Raw genomic sequence first — 13,205 nt, 5'->3', positions numbered from 1 at the left:
CTAGTCCAGATGATCTTATGTTATGAACCTAAAATAAGAGAAATTTTTTATCTATTCAGGTGCTGAAAAATACAGCTGATCCTTTATCAGATATACATAATGGTTTTCCTTGATTACAATTTTGTTATTTAATTTGCAAGTAAGTTTCTTGTTAGCTTTTTGTGTGACAGACTATAGCACAGCTAATCTAAATGATGCAAAGTCTGCCATAACAGTAATTCCGAAGATATTTTGCTTTGTGTTTGTGTCAGGATGTAGGAAATGTTTTGCTGCAACAGGTGCTTTCTTTTCTGCAGCCTTATGCTCTTTCATCCCTTTTTCTTCTTTCCCCTTTTGCTGTCTCTCACATACAGAAGAAGTAGATACATGTTCTCTGCTCAGTGTTCTAGATTGTGGATCTTGGAAAAGCATTCACATTCATTTGAAGCTGCGGCATTGCTTCATTCCAGCTTCCACTGATGCAGAGAGGGGAGTAATTTGTCTCTAAAGAGGCTCTGAGCTGCAGCATCTGCAGGCTTAAAATGTAGACAGTTTGAAATCATCTTCTGCTCTTTTGTTTGCAGTTACTGTTGTATGTCAACTTCATTGTGAGACAGACTTCTCTGAGACAGAATCTCGTTAATTGTTTGAAAGCTATTTTTGCTGCCTGCTTGCCAATTTATTTGTATTATACACTTAACATTCATGTACAAATCAAAACACCAAGTCTTTCAGTCTTGGCAACTATAGAAACTACATAGAAGCTGTGATTCCTCATCCTTTGTCTTTCCAAACACCTGACTCATCTGAAAGCCCTGTAACAGGGAGTTGCTTTTCTTTGCCTACTGACTTATATCCATTTACCACAGTTACATGTTTTGGAGAGAATGTTAAGTCTGGGGACTTTTCATGCTTCTGTCTTTCATCTTTGGAGCATGAATGTATGAGAGGAACAATTTTCTGTGGGGATGGAAGGAGGAAAACTGTTCAGAGTAATTTGATTTTTTTAATTTTTTTTTTTCTCTTTTTAACACAAAAGCTTTATGTAGCCACAGCTGAGTGTTAAATGGACTTAGACCTTCATTGACTTTAAAAATAAAATCCTCTTGGTTGTATCTCCACTGAAAGATAGCCAGCTCCTAAAGGAATGAGGCTGCGTTATCTACTTTTCAAGGGAGGGTTATCTGGGAGACTCTACTGGGGCTTCGAAATTTAAAGAATTAAAATAGTTACCAGGATCATTGCAGTGGAAAACTCTTCCTAATTAGTCTGCTGTTTGTTTTGTTGAACTATTGTTGCCTATTTTCCCAAACTGAATTTAGATCTTGCTCATGAAGACCTGGTAGATCCTCAAAGAATACCTCACTCAACAGCATTTGAAAATTGCTTCTGGGTTGCCGTGTATGGCCACTGACTTGCTGGATTCTATAAATAAAAAAGTTCTCAACATAGCACTTGGATTACTATCAAAACTCACTGCATTGTTTCACAACTTTATCCTTTTCTCTCTATTTTTTTGTTTTAAATAGTCAGATGGGCTGTTTTTCTGTCTATATGACAATATGTTCCTTTTAGATCAGCCCAGCCTGAATAATTTTTCAAAGAAATCAGTTTACAACTGGTTTTGAGAGAAGTCTGTTTTTTTCTTAGTATACCACAGCTCGTTTCGAATTCTGGCATATTTCAGTACACCATAGTGTGCTTTTTTTCATGCTCTTCTGTTTTATTTTAACGTTTTGTTTCCTTTGGGTGTTGATATGTGATTGATAACTGGGTTTGGAGAGAATAAATATATACTTTTCAAGGAAATCCTTTTTAGACTTTCTGAAATGTGTTCTGTTACTAGTCTGTCTTTCAGTCTTGTATTGAATTTTCACAGTTTTGGTCATGAAAGGTTTTTTATTACTATATAAGTAAAAGGTCCTTTTGTGAGAAAAGCAGGATCAAGACATCCATTTGAAAATTAACATGAAATCCTTGGCAGAAAGTTTGAGTCTGGTTCTGGCAGGCCAAATAAAGCAGCATAGATACAGAGAAAGGGGTAGAAAAGAAAACTTGTGCATATTAGGCAGGTGCTCTAAATATGAGCTACTTTATGAAGTCATTCATTAAGTGGGAGATATGTGAAACTAAAGTTCAGGCTTTTGGCAAAATTGCTGCACAATATGAAAAATATTCCATCTTCAGGATCACTTGGAATAAAGTACTACCTGAGGAAGGAATGTTAGAACAAGCATTTGCATTAATCAATCCCTGCAGAATCTCACTGAAGTAGAGAATGAGTTCTGTAACATTCATGTTGGGAAGCTGGAATGAAGGGAGCCTATGGGTGCATGTTCTAAGGGTTATTTGTTACCAGATGGTAGGGGTAAAAAATGGGTAATATGAGTTTTGAGGGAAAAAATATTAATCCTGAGGGAGTGATTGATAGCTTCAGTCTTCTGAAATATGACTCACACTTATTAACTAGAAGAGTTTGCATCTTGTCTGCAAAGCACTCACAAAAAATGATAGTGGTAATTTGTATCCCTTTGCATTCAGCAATAGGTCTGTATCATTTAATGTCATTTGAATTGCATAGCCAGAGACCATATTCGAAGTTTCAAGTGCTGATAAAGAAAACCCTTTCAAATAAAAATTGAAGAGAAATGCCTTCTGTAAAATTTCATGTTATTTTGTTCACTTGAAAATATCCTAGTCTTTGAATAGAATCTGACATTTGATTCAGCCTTGCTAGAAAATATGAGAAAATATGAAAGTTTGAATGAGCTGGGCTTGCCTGACTTGCTTAGGAATGAGGTGTCATCTAAACTTCTTAGTATTGGAAGTATGAAAAAAACCCTCTGAAGTTACTTTTTGAAGTTTCCGGCAGGGCTTTTTCTTACATTTTTTTTTTTTTTATTATTTTATAACTTTTATTATATCTTTTATTTCTTTTGTAACTCATTTTGCTGATGTAGGATGGCACAGATCAGTAACTAAAGAATGCCTTTATCCATCTACCTAGTGACCTCTGTCTTTGTATCTCCATGTCACTTCAGCTGTGAACAGCCAAACAGAAGGACTTCCCAGTCAGGTTCCAAATCCTAATGTTTCACCGTCTTTGTTTCACAGAGCTCTGATGCCTCTGAAGTGGTAATCCTGGAGTGCTGCTGGGTAGCGGAATTCAGGAGTAAAACAGATGTTTCAATAGTTCTCAGTAAGTAAGACATACGTCAATGTGTTCAGTGTGACTTGTTTATTTCTGCCAACAAAAATGAAAATAAAAAAAATCCAACCACCCAGGCATTGGAACTTTGCTAGAAATTCAGCTAAAATATATCCTGCTGTCTCTTCAATGCATGCATTTAAATACTGGTGGTCTCTGAATTCATGCCTACAAAGAAAATCCTAAAATCAAGTGAAAGTCATGGCATCATCTTCCTCTGACAATAAGTAGAAGTTTGAGATTATGTTTTGTCAGGTATTTTGTACGGTATGTGGTTTATTTTGATGCATAGTCAATGATCTTGTTCTTCAATAACTACTCATTGCTAAACTCCCTATTAAATGACAAGTTTCCTGTTTTTCTCACCTCTTATCGAGTCTTCATTCATAGAATTGTTTAAAACAGCAGAAAAAATTGCTATCTCATATAAATCAGAATCCTTGTTTTAGGGGAAAGATTTTATTTGGAGAAAGTGCTGACAGTTTTCTCTCCAGGAGCCACTTAAATATCCATTGTGTTAGAAGTTTTTTATGACATGGATTCTTTCTGATACCACTGCAGTGTTTTGAAATCCTCCGAACAGTTTGCCATTTTCTGTTAGCAGTGATGGTCTAAGAGCAGAGGTAAAAAGTTAGGCTGCTTTGCTTGATGAATACATTTACATTTGGTAGAAGTTACATTTAGTAGAAGTACATTTAGTAGAAGTACATTTAGTAGAAGTTCCTATCCTCTTTTTTTTATGTACCAAAATCTCCAGCCCACTTCTAAGAAAATTTTGCATTAATTATGCTGACTTTTCTCCTCAAATGATGAAGTGATTCATAGTGGTTCATCATGTTTGAGAAGACAGTGTCTTAAATTATATTCATTGTGGATTTTATCCTTATCTGGGTAGTATTCTGGGGAATAGCTCGAATCTTTCATCTTTTGTAAGGAACAAAATCATGTTTTGTGCCTGATGTTGAGGCACTGCATCAAAAAGTATTTCTTTCTGGGTTTGAAAGCACTGCTTTCCCTGACTGTAAGAGTTGAATGTTTCCCATTGACTCTCAAATTGAGATTCTCTAATTGTGCCCTCAATGAGTCCAATTCATTTATAGAATTCCCAACTTCATGAGTATAAATACAGTCATGTCAGTTCCTTTCTGCCCTTCTTTTACAATGCTTGAACACAATGCTGCTGAACTGAACCCAGAATACAGCTGTAATTGCTGAGAGGACTCAATCAGCTTTGAAGTTGCAAACAGGACAGTTTCTGTGGCAGCAACACTGGCAGATTTTAAGCCCAAAAGCTGGGGACATAGACAACAATGAATTCTGAGTAAGCACTTTAGGCTGCCTGTGGAGAAAAAAGAGACTGTGAATATGTGTGGAGGAAGAAATAATCTTGTATAATTAGGAACTAGCTGAGAGACAGACTTTCCAAAGTCAGGTTTTGAAGATTGGTGGAATTTCAGTAGGAACCAAGGGTAAGAGTGGCATTCTGCTCATCCTCTAAAAACATATTAAAGGAGAAAAACGGAAACACGTAAACAAAGCCAGCAAATTATGATGAATCATGGTGCATGATAGAAGAAAGAGGAAGAGACATACAGGTAGAGGAGAAATGTGTTTCAGACTTGGCAATTTTCCCATGCTGGAGAGTATGGATGACAACCTGGCTGATGATTTGTTGGATGGGAAAAGAAAGCCCGACTATTATGAGGTATTAGAACAAAACTGAAGACAAATGAAGATGATATACAGTGTATTGAATGAGGATAAAATACTAAAAGAAGTGAAATAATAATCCATGTACTGTAGGATAGAATAAAATTCAGAAAACAAAATAGGGGACAAAAGCAAAACTCAGGAACTTGGAAGAGAGGCCTTTCATCAGTAGTGGCTTTGACAATGAAAAGCTAGTTGTGTCATCACAAGATTAGATCCATTGGCTATTTAGAGCCAAAAAAAGCTGAATTGTGTATCTGGGACTTCAAAGGATTCACATGAAAGCAGGATAGGAGGACATACCTGCTCACAATGTCAAATTTCTTGTGGAACTAATGGAGGAGAGTTGTGCCATAGCACAGCAGAAGCTCCAAGAAAGGAGGCGGTGTGATTTAACTTGTGGTGGTAAAAGGACATTTTCTTCAACTTGCAAGCTTCAGTTTGGAACTGTGAAGGGGGATTGGAGAGACCCTTTGCCCAATTGTCTCCATGTGTCTCTGACTGGTGGATTGAATTCTGGGAGTCATAAGAGTGAAAAATGGAGACTGTCTGGGATAGGAAGAGAACATAATGAAGGGCAGTGGAGTAAGCATGGAGGGAAAAATGTTCATGCAACATCTAATGATTCTGTGAAGCTGCTGATCACCTCAGGGCACTGTGGGCCCTAAAAAAGAAGGGCTGTACAGAAGAAGTCAGAGCAAATAAACCTGTCAGGGCTTCAAGTGGAGTCCTCCTGAAGCAGCCTAACTCAGAAGGTTTCCAAGTAGAATATCCCCAAGAGACACAGGCACAGTGAAATGAAACCAGATGTGAGAGACTGCATGCACTGCCTTCTCTTGATCTGTAAATCTCTTCTCTCATTCAGGAAGAGAGATTCCTTAAAGACTGTATTAGATTACTGTGTGTGGTCCCTTAGTGAGAGTTAGGGAGGTAAGAGCTGTAACATCCAGATAGGGCTGGTGAGAGGGTGGGAGGGAGCAAAGGAAGAAAACAGCTTTTCATACAAGGTCAGTCATCTAAATAATATTGCAGTAAATGAGGAATATAATAAAAAAGGGGCGTGTATGTAGGAATACCCCTAAGACAGCAAGCATTCCCTTTTGACATTTGTAGTATACAAACCACTTAAACTTGAAGACTTTTGTTTCAATAGTGGTGGTTTGGACAGGCAGGTCAGGATCACTCCCTATTTTAGAGATGGAATGAGTGAGGCATATGCAAGGTTTCTCTTGCAGACCTAGGCAGAGAAAGAAGACCTCTGAATCCTGCCTTTTTTAAGGTGGACTGATGGTCCAGCTAGAGATGTGAACTGCTTCCATTCAGCAGAAGTAGTCCACTGCTTTGTAAAGGCCACCCTTGAACTTTCAGTGAATGCTGCAGTGTATTTTTTCAGGGAATCTTAAGATACCATTGTGGTATTCAAATATTTGTGTGGTTTGCATTTCTTCCAATATAAGTGTGGTATTTAATGAAAGGGTAGAAACAGTGTGACGTGTGGAAGCTGAAAGGTATTAAAAGAAATGGAGTGTTGTACTGCACTAGTCAGCCTGGGGCATCATGCTATATTAATTTCAGATACACTCTTGGTGAGGTTCTATAGGGACTTAAATGGAGCTTATAATAGTAACTTATATAAGTTTATTCCAGCATTGCAAAATTTAAAAAAAATCACTGAAGATAAAAAAATTTAATTAAATTCTTTATCTTTGATTGAAAATATAACTCCCAAAGAAAGATTAACATAGCATGATGAGTAACCACAGGATGATTTCATCACTACTAATTTGAACATGAAATGCATCAGCATATAGAATTCAGACAGCTTTGTGGATTAAAAGCCTCTGATATCTGTATTAGAAATATCCTGTGGATATAATTTACGTATCAAAGCTTCCTTTCTACTTTTGTTACAGCATATGGTGGTTAGCTGTGATGGTGCTTTATATTTTAGAGTGTCAGTGACTCATTGATACTCTTAACCATTTTCCTCTGCTGAGCTAGCAGTTGAGCTGAGAATTATTTTTTTGCTGCCATCTGAAAAGATACAGACAACCTTTAGTCTGTTTGAACTCTTACTTTGCTTATTAACATAGCAGGAGGAATAGTGATCCTCTAAAAAAGTCAAGGCTGTCACTGCAGATGTTGACCATGGGCTTTGTATTAACATTTTATTAATTTGAATTGTCCCAGTAATTTATTCTTTGTCTTGTTCAACATGGTGTTATGCTTAAACTCTCATGAAGGAAAATAAAGCAAGCCAAAGAATATCAGTCTTCCTGTCACTTTTACCTGTTTATGAAAATAAACCAATAAAATATTTTTAAAAATATAGAAAGTTAATAGCAAGCAAATAAGATGTAAAAGCAAAGTGGAAATTTGTATTATTTTATTATGTTTTTTATTTTGAAAGCCTTTCCATTAAACTGCAGTCTTTTGAAAGACAAGAGTCAGGTTCAATAGCTGCCTGAAGTTTTTTTGTGAATTAACACAAACCAAAGTTTCTCTGTAAAAGATTGTGGTTGAAATGACAATAAAAATACTCTTAAAAATTTATAGAAATGTCACTCAGACATTTTTAGCAAGAAGGTTGTTTTTCTTTTTAAAACAACTGAATTATATAAGTTTTTAGAGGGAAAAGAGGCAATTGCTATTGTATTTAAATTTATTGTATTTAAATTTAAAAACTTAGGAAAAACAAATTTTATTATGAAATAATGTAAAGACGGAAAAGTTTCCTGAGGATGAAGGAACGACATTTCTGATTTTAGGCTGTTGGGTTAGAATAGAAAAGGCTTTCCAGTGCCGCTGGGAATATGTCAGCGGTGTATGCTGACAGTAGTAATTTTGAGCAGGAGTGTTGCATTATTTGAGTGGCACAAGTGCTGTGGGACAAAAAGTTTCTATGCTGACTTCTGTGGGAGAAAGTCTCATTGAGACCATGCTTCAGTGAAGAGTTGCTGGTGAACAGGCCAGAAAAGGTTCTGTGCATAGACCTGTTTGCTTTCCATTATCTGCTTCCTCAGGTCTTGCCTTCTGTGGAGGCTCTGATACTGAAATGAAGAGGATCAAGATGCAACAATATATAATTTTCCTTTCAGTTTAGGACTAATAAGTTCAAAGTTTGTTCTGCAAGAAAAACCATTGTGTTTAATTTTTTGAAGGGTTTCCCCTGGATTTATGAATTTGAAACCCCATTGGGGATGTCCAGATGAAGAAGAGGATTATTGTTCTGCAATTGTTACATTGCAGATTAACAAGTAGATAGAAAATTTTCTTAATATTGTATGTTCTTAAATCTTACATGTCATCCTATTCAAAAATGATATCACAACAGTAAAACCAGGAGTGCAAACTAGATAAGGCACTGTTGTTGTTGAGGTCAGCAGTAAATGTTTGTAAAAGATAGGGTTTTTTTTTTTTCCAAAATTACTCATAGTAACTCCTGTCAGCAGTAACAGTATAGCAAATGGTGCTTGTGTTCTATGATAACTTCTTAGCAGTAAAGTATGAAGTGCTTTTGTCCACCTATGAAATACTACTGCATTTAGGTTTATTATTTATGTTTTTATGAATTACTATATCTATTATTTATTTAAATGTTAATATCTTAATAAAACATGGAGTAACAAGTGTTTATTTAATTATGTGACTCCTCCGATATGTCTGCCATTCATTTGAGGCCTTCATTATATTTGTGGGTCTATTAGTTTCATTTTGGGAAGGAGTCATATCAATTTTTTTCCCCCCTACTGATATTTGGAATTAAATGTCTGAGCTTGTTAGGGAGGACTGTATGCAGGTGATTTATTTGAAGGATAAGAGTGAAGAGATTATGATCTTTATTACATAAATAAACCTGTGCACCCCTTCATTGGAACAGACCTTTTTACCAATGTTTATTTTTCATGTTGTGTTCCCTCCAGCAAGATGACTTTTGGTACATAAACCTTCCAATACCTAAAGGGGGATATACAGAAGAGCTGGAGAGGGACTTTTTACAAGGCCATGGACTGATAGGACAAGGTGGGGTAGGTTTAAACTAAAAATGAACAAGTTTAGATTTAATATTAAGAAGGAATTCTTCACTGTGAGGATGGTGAGGGAAAGGCACAGGCTGCCCAGAGAAGTTGTGGATGTCCCATCCTGGTGGTGCTTAAGGGCAGGTTGGATGGGGCTTTCATCAACCTGGTCTATCAGAAGGTGTTCCTGTGAAGGGGCAGGGGGATTGGACTAAATGATCTTCAAGGTCCCTTCCAACACAAACCATGTTGTGATAATGTGCATTGAAACAGAATGGAAAATAGGTAATTTACTTACTGTTGGATCTGCAGAATGAAACTTTTTTTATTTGCAATGAGGTGTATTTTTCAGGTATTTTCATATGCTTTTCAGAATTTAACTTAGCTGTCAAAGTACTCCAAGGATCTAAATATAGCAGACTGTAGTGTTTTGAAGTGATAGTTTAGAATGAATTTCCACATCCCAAAATTGGCACCTGTTAGATCATAATACAGTGAATTATGCCCACTCCTTCTGCATTTCACTCTCCATTTCTGGTCCCATGCATATTAATGATGATTCAGTATGCCTTTTGAGTGTGGCAGGCTGATTTTTACAGCTAAGAAGTAAATATAAATAGCATGATTTCAATTGAAAAACATTGATTTCCTCCCAAACCAGATGTTTTTTATCTAGCTTTGGTAGGATATTTCAAGGCAAGATTACTGTTCCTATTTCCATTTCAAGGAAGAAATGAACACCTTTGTTATATTTGTATTTTGGCTGTTGAGTGTTGATTGTTTCTCCGATGATTTTCCTTCACTAAGGTATTTTGGATATCCAAACTGCTTTTATTAAAATTGTCTGTGTTTTTGTGCTTTTAAAGGTTGAATGGTATAAGCAGATATTAATTTTGTGGTTTGTTTTTTGTGTGTGTGCTTTTTGGTGGCTTTTGGGGGGGGGGGGGATTTTTTTTGTTGTTGTTTGTTTTTTGTTTGTTTTGTTTGATTTTCGTTGGGGGTTTTTTTGTTGTATTTTTTTTTTTTTTAAATTAAAGTGAATTAGTTAATTTTGATCTTTATGCTGGTTGATTACGTGCCTTTCCTTTCAGTTTTCCACCAGAAGCTCCAGCTATGAAATATGACAGATTTCTGACTCATAGATGTCAGTGACAGAAGGGAGTAGAGGACTCTGCTGGTACAGACTTTACCAGAGAAACAGAGTTATCAGCTCTTCTCTTCTAAATACGGGTCTTTCTGAAGGTTACTGCCCTCATGGCTCACATGCAGAACCAGACCACAGGAGAGTTTACAGCTAAATCTTCTCTGTCTGATCAGTCATCTTTGAGAAACGGCAGAGCTCAGCTTGGTCAGGTTTGGTTGCTCAAGAACAGATCTTGTCTGAAAACAGGATCTAATGAACATCTGCAGCTCCCTAAGATTTTGAATATTCTTTGCTCAAGAATTGAATACCTGTTTTTTCTGACTGAGCCAGGCTTAGAGACATGCATTTGAATCCTCATTAGCTTTTTATCTGCTCCTGAAGCAGATGTTTCCACTTTGTTTCTCCTTCCAGTCTTTCCTCATGAAATCTATGGTCCAACTGGTACATTAAATGTTGCCCAGCATTTTTAGCAGCATCTGCAGCCACATATTTGGATTTCCTTAGATCCAGCCCAGACAAAAATCTTGTCCCACCTCCACAGGGATTTGTGTACAGTTTTCAGAGCCTTCCAAACCTGAGGTTTCATCTTTTATCCCCTCCATAACCATAAAAGCAGAGGTAATTGTAACTGGCAGATGCTCAGTTTATTAAATGCAAACACGTTTAGAGTAACATGTGTGCAAGTGCCCAAGGTTAGATAGATACTCAAGGCAGTAAAAGGAATTTAAATTCATAATGTATGGAACAGAACTTTTCTATGTTCTTTGGATTTTCAAACTAAGTAGGAAAACCTTTCAGCATTCTGTTTCATCCAGTGATATGATACATGGCTGATTTAGCTCAGAATTGTTTTGATGCCAAATTAAATACTTCAATCCTTGATAATACAATAGCACAGGTATTTTACAGAGTTTTACATTTCTAAATTAGTTGGTAACTTGTTTTAAAGAAGCATTGATTTTCTTTCTTTCCCAGTTTGCTCTTCTTGGTGTGTGTTGCACTAAATGTCACATTGAATTTGTGACTCGGTGAAGCCATCTATACTGCAGAATTTTAAATGCCTAAGGGATGTTTTTTTTCTTCCTGTTCTAATTTTAATCAAATGACCAACCCTTGCTACTTACCTGCATTCCTTGGGAGTTTCACCTCCCCCACCCTTTCTCCTGTTCTCAGAAAATTTGATCATTAAGCAATTAGACTCCAGGCAGAACAGCAAATGACACGTGGATAGTAATGAGGTCAGAAGCTCCTACATCCAACCTGTTGAATCTTCACAGAGGAGTTGTGCTAAATTATCTCCATGTGTTCCTGATCTCTATTCTGGCGAGGATGAATGAGAGACTGAGCATAATGGAGATTTTTAATAGAAGAGATGATGGACAAATTCATTCTGGTGAATCCTACTCTCTGACAGAACTGTGTCAGCTGCCCTTGTTAAATCAAATTATTTTTCAAGTTAGCAGCTCTGGGAGCTACCTGCTAGGCTGTAGAATCTGTGCTGGAAAAAGATTTTAAACTGATTTTAGAACTCTGTGGATATGTTTAGTACTGCACTGAGTCTGAAGGAGTTGGGGTGTGACTCCAGAGGTGGATGGGGCTGCATGGCTCTGTGACAATGAAGATAAGTGTGTATATGGTTGTTTTGATTTTTTGTGACATCAGTATTTCCATTATCTCCCTTTCCAATTACAGTTCCTAAGAGATGCTTTCATGTTTTCTGAGTGCAGAGTTTCAGAGTGGAGAACTGGATCTTTACCTTGAAGCCACATCAAAGCCAGACTGTGAATCTTGGGCTCTGGCACTGGGAGAGGCGAACTCAGATTGTTTGTGGAATAAAATTCAACAGCTCCGGTGCCTGATCATGGAAATCAAAGAGGAGAGATCATCAGATGAAGCACGACAGTTTCTCCCTTCATCCCAGTTAGACAGTCTAGGAGAGCCCCAGTTTACAAGTAAGTGCACGTACTCGTTTTGTGGAGGGGTACAATAAAGTCAGCCCAGTCTGTGGCAGTTTGGATAGTGTCACAAGCGGGGTACAAAATGCTGTTCAACCTCTTGTTTGACAAAGTGCAGTCTAGAGGAAATAAACTGATGAAAATTGTCTTTAAATTTTTTTCCCTGATATATTTTGGTTTATACACATAACCTTCAGGGGAACAAATGTGTGATTTCTGTGTTTCTGAGTTTTTTTCCTCTAACCTGTTTTCTTCGTAAGACCTAAAGTATTTTTTTCCTCTTTTATGTCCTATATGAGCATATGGACTACTGTTTGAAATATAGTCTGATAAGTTTGATAAATGTATAAACCTTTAGTAATACTTAAACTAGTATCACAGATTTGTTCTATGTGATGTAAAAGCACTCTGGGGATTTGAGTACAAGTAGACAGATGCTGAGTTGTATTTGGTGCACTGGAGTTAGAAGACTGTACTTCAGTTGCCTGGTCACTTAATCAATTCTGTATCCAGTGTATTCATGGTTTCAGGCCTAGTTGTAGAGATGACCTCAGAAATTTGTTAAAGCTCCGTTAAAAAAAAAAAAAAAAATCCAAAACAAAAAACCAACCAACTTTTATTTTTCTTTTGGACCTTTCTAAGCTCTGCAGCTGTAATTCTTCTCTCACAGATGTGAATGAATAGCTACACTAATGAGAATGATGTGAATCCAGATTTAGCAGCATCAAGTTTTTATGGAGCAGACACAGCTATAAACTTGGGGTGATTTTTTTGTGCGTGAGTTTTTAAAATTATTTTTTAAACAAAATCTTGTTCCAGTTCATATACTAACTTAATCCTTTCCATCTGACCAATTTCTTCAATACTGACCAATAATTAATAATGCTTACTGGAGACAGTAGAAAAATGTTAAGAAGAAATAGTTTAATTTTTACAAGTTCATTAAAACTGTAGTTGTCATCCAATTGCTTTCTGCATCAGGTGGACAACTCAGTGTTATTCACCTATCCCTCCTTGCTTCCTATGTTTCTCTTGTTGCATCTCTGTGGTTCACTCCTTTATTTTAGCACAGGAAAATGTTGCCCTCTGTAGTAAAATATGCAATCGAACATAGTTTCACCATGGATTAAACTTCCTGTCCCTACTGCTTGAGAAGATGATTTAATATATTTATTTTCCAACAAAAAGAA

General features: G+C 36.7%; 1 protein-coding gene across 1 annotated transcript in view; it reads left to right on the top strand.

Moving 5' to 3' along the window:
* Positions 1-13,205, top strand: part of INPP4B (inositol polyphosphate-4-phosphatase type II B) — a 309,603-nt gene that overhangs the window by 95,774 nt on the left and 200,624 nt on the right. Inside the window, exons 2-4 of the mRNA XM_058837251.1 lie at positions 3,094-3,178; positions 8,825-8,920; positions 11,788-12,012. Of these exons, the coding sequence (XP_058693234.1) occupies positions 11,922-12,012 (91 nt within the window). The 5' untranslated portion in view covers positions 3,094-3,178; positions 8,825-8,920; positions 11,788-11,921. The remainder of the gene's footprint in view (positions 1-3,093; positions 3,179-8,824; positions 8,921-11,787; positions 12,013-13,205) is intronic.

Source organism: Poecile atricapillus, chromosome 4, assembly GCF_030490865.1.
Source record: "Poecile atricapillus isolate bPoeAtr1 chromosome 4, bPoeAtr1.hap1, whole genome shotgun sequence".
NCBI classification, from domain to species: Eukaryota; Metazoa; Chordata; class Aves; order Passeriformes; family Paridae; genus Poecile; species Poecile atricapillus.
Note: the sequence above shows the minus strand (reverse complement) of the source record. Positions and strands in the feature narration are given on the sequence as shown.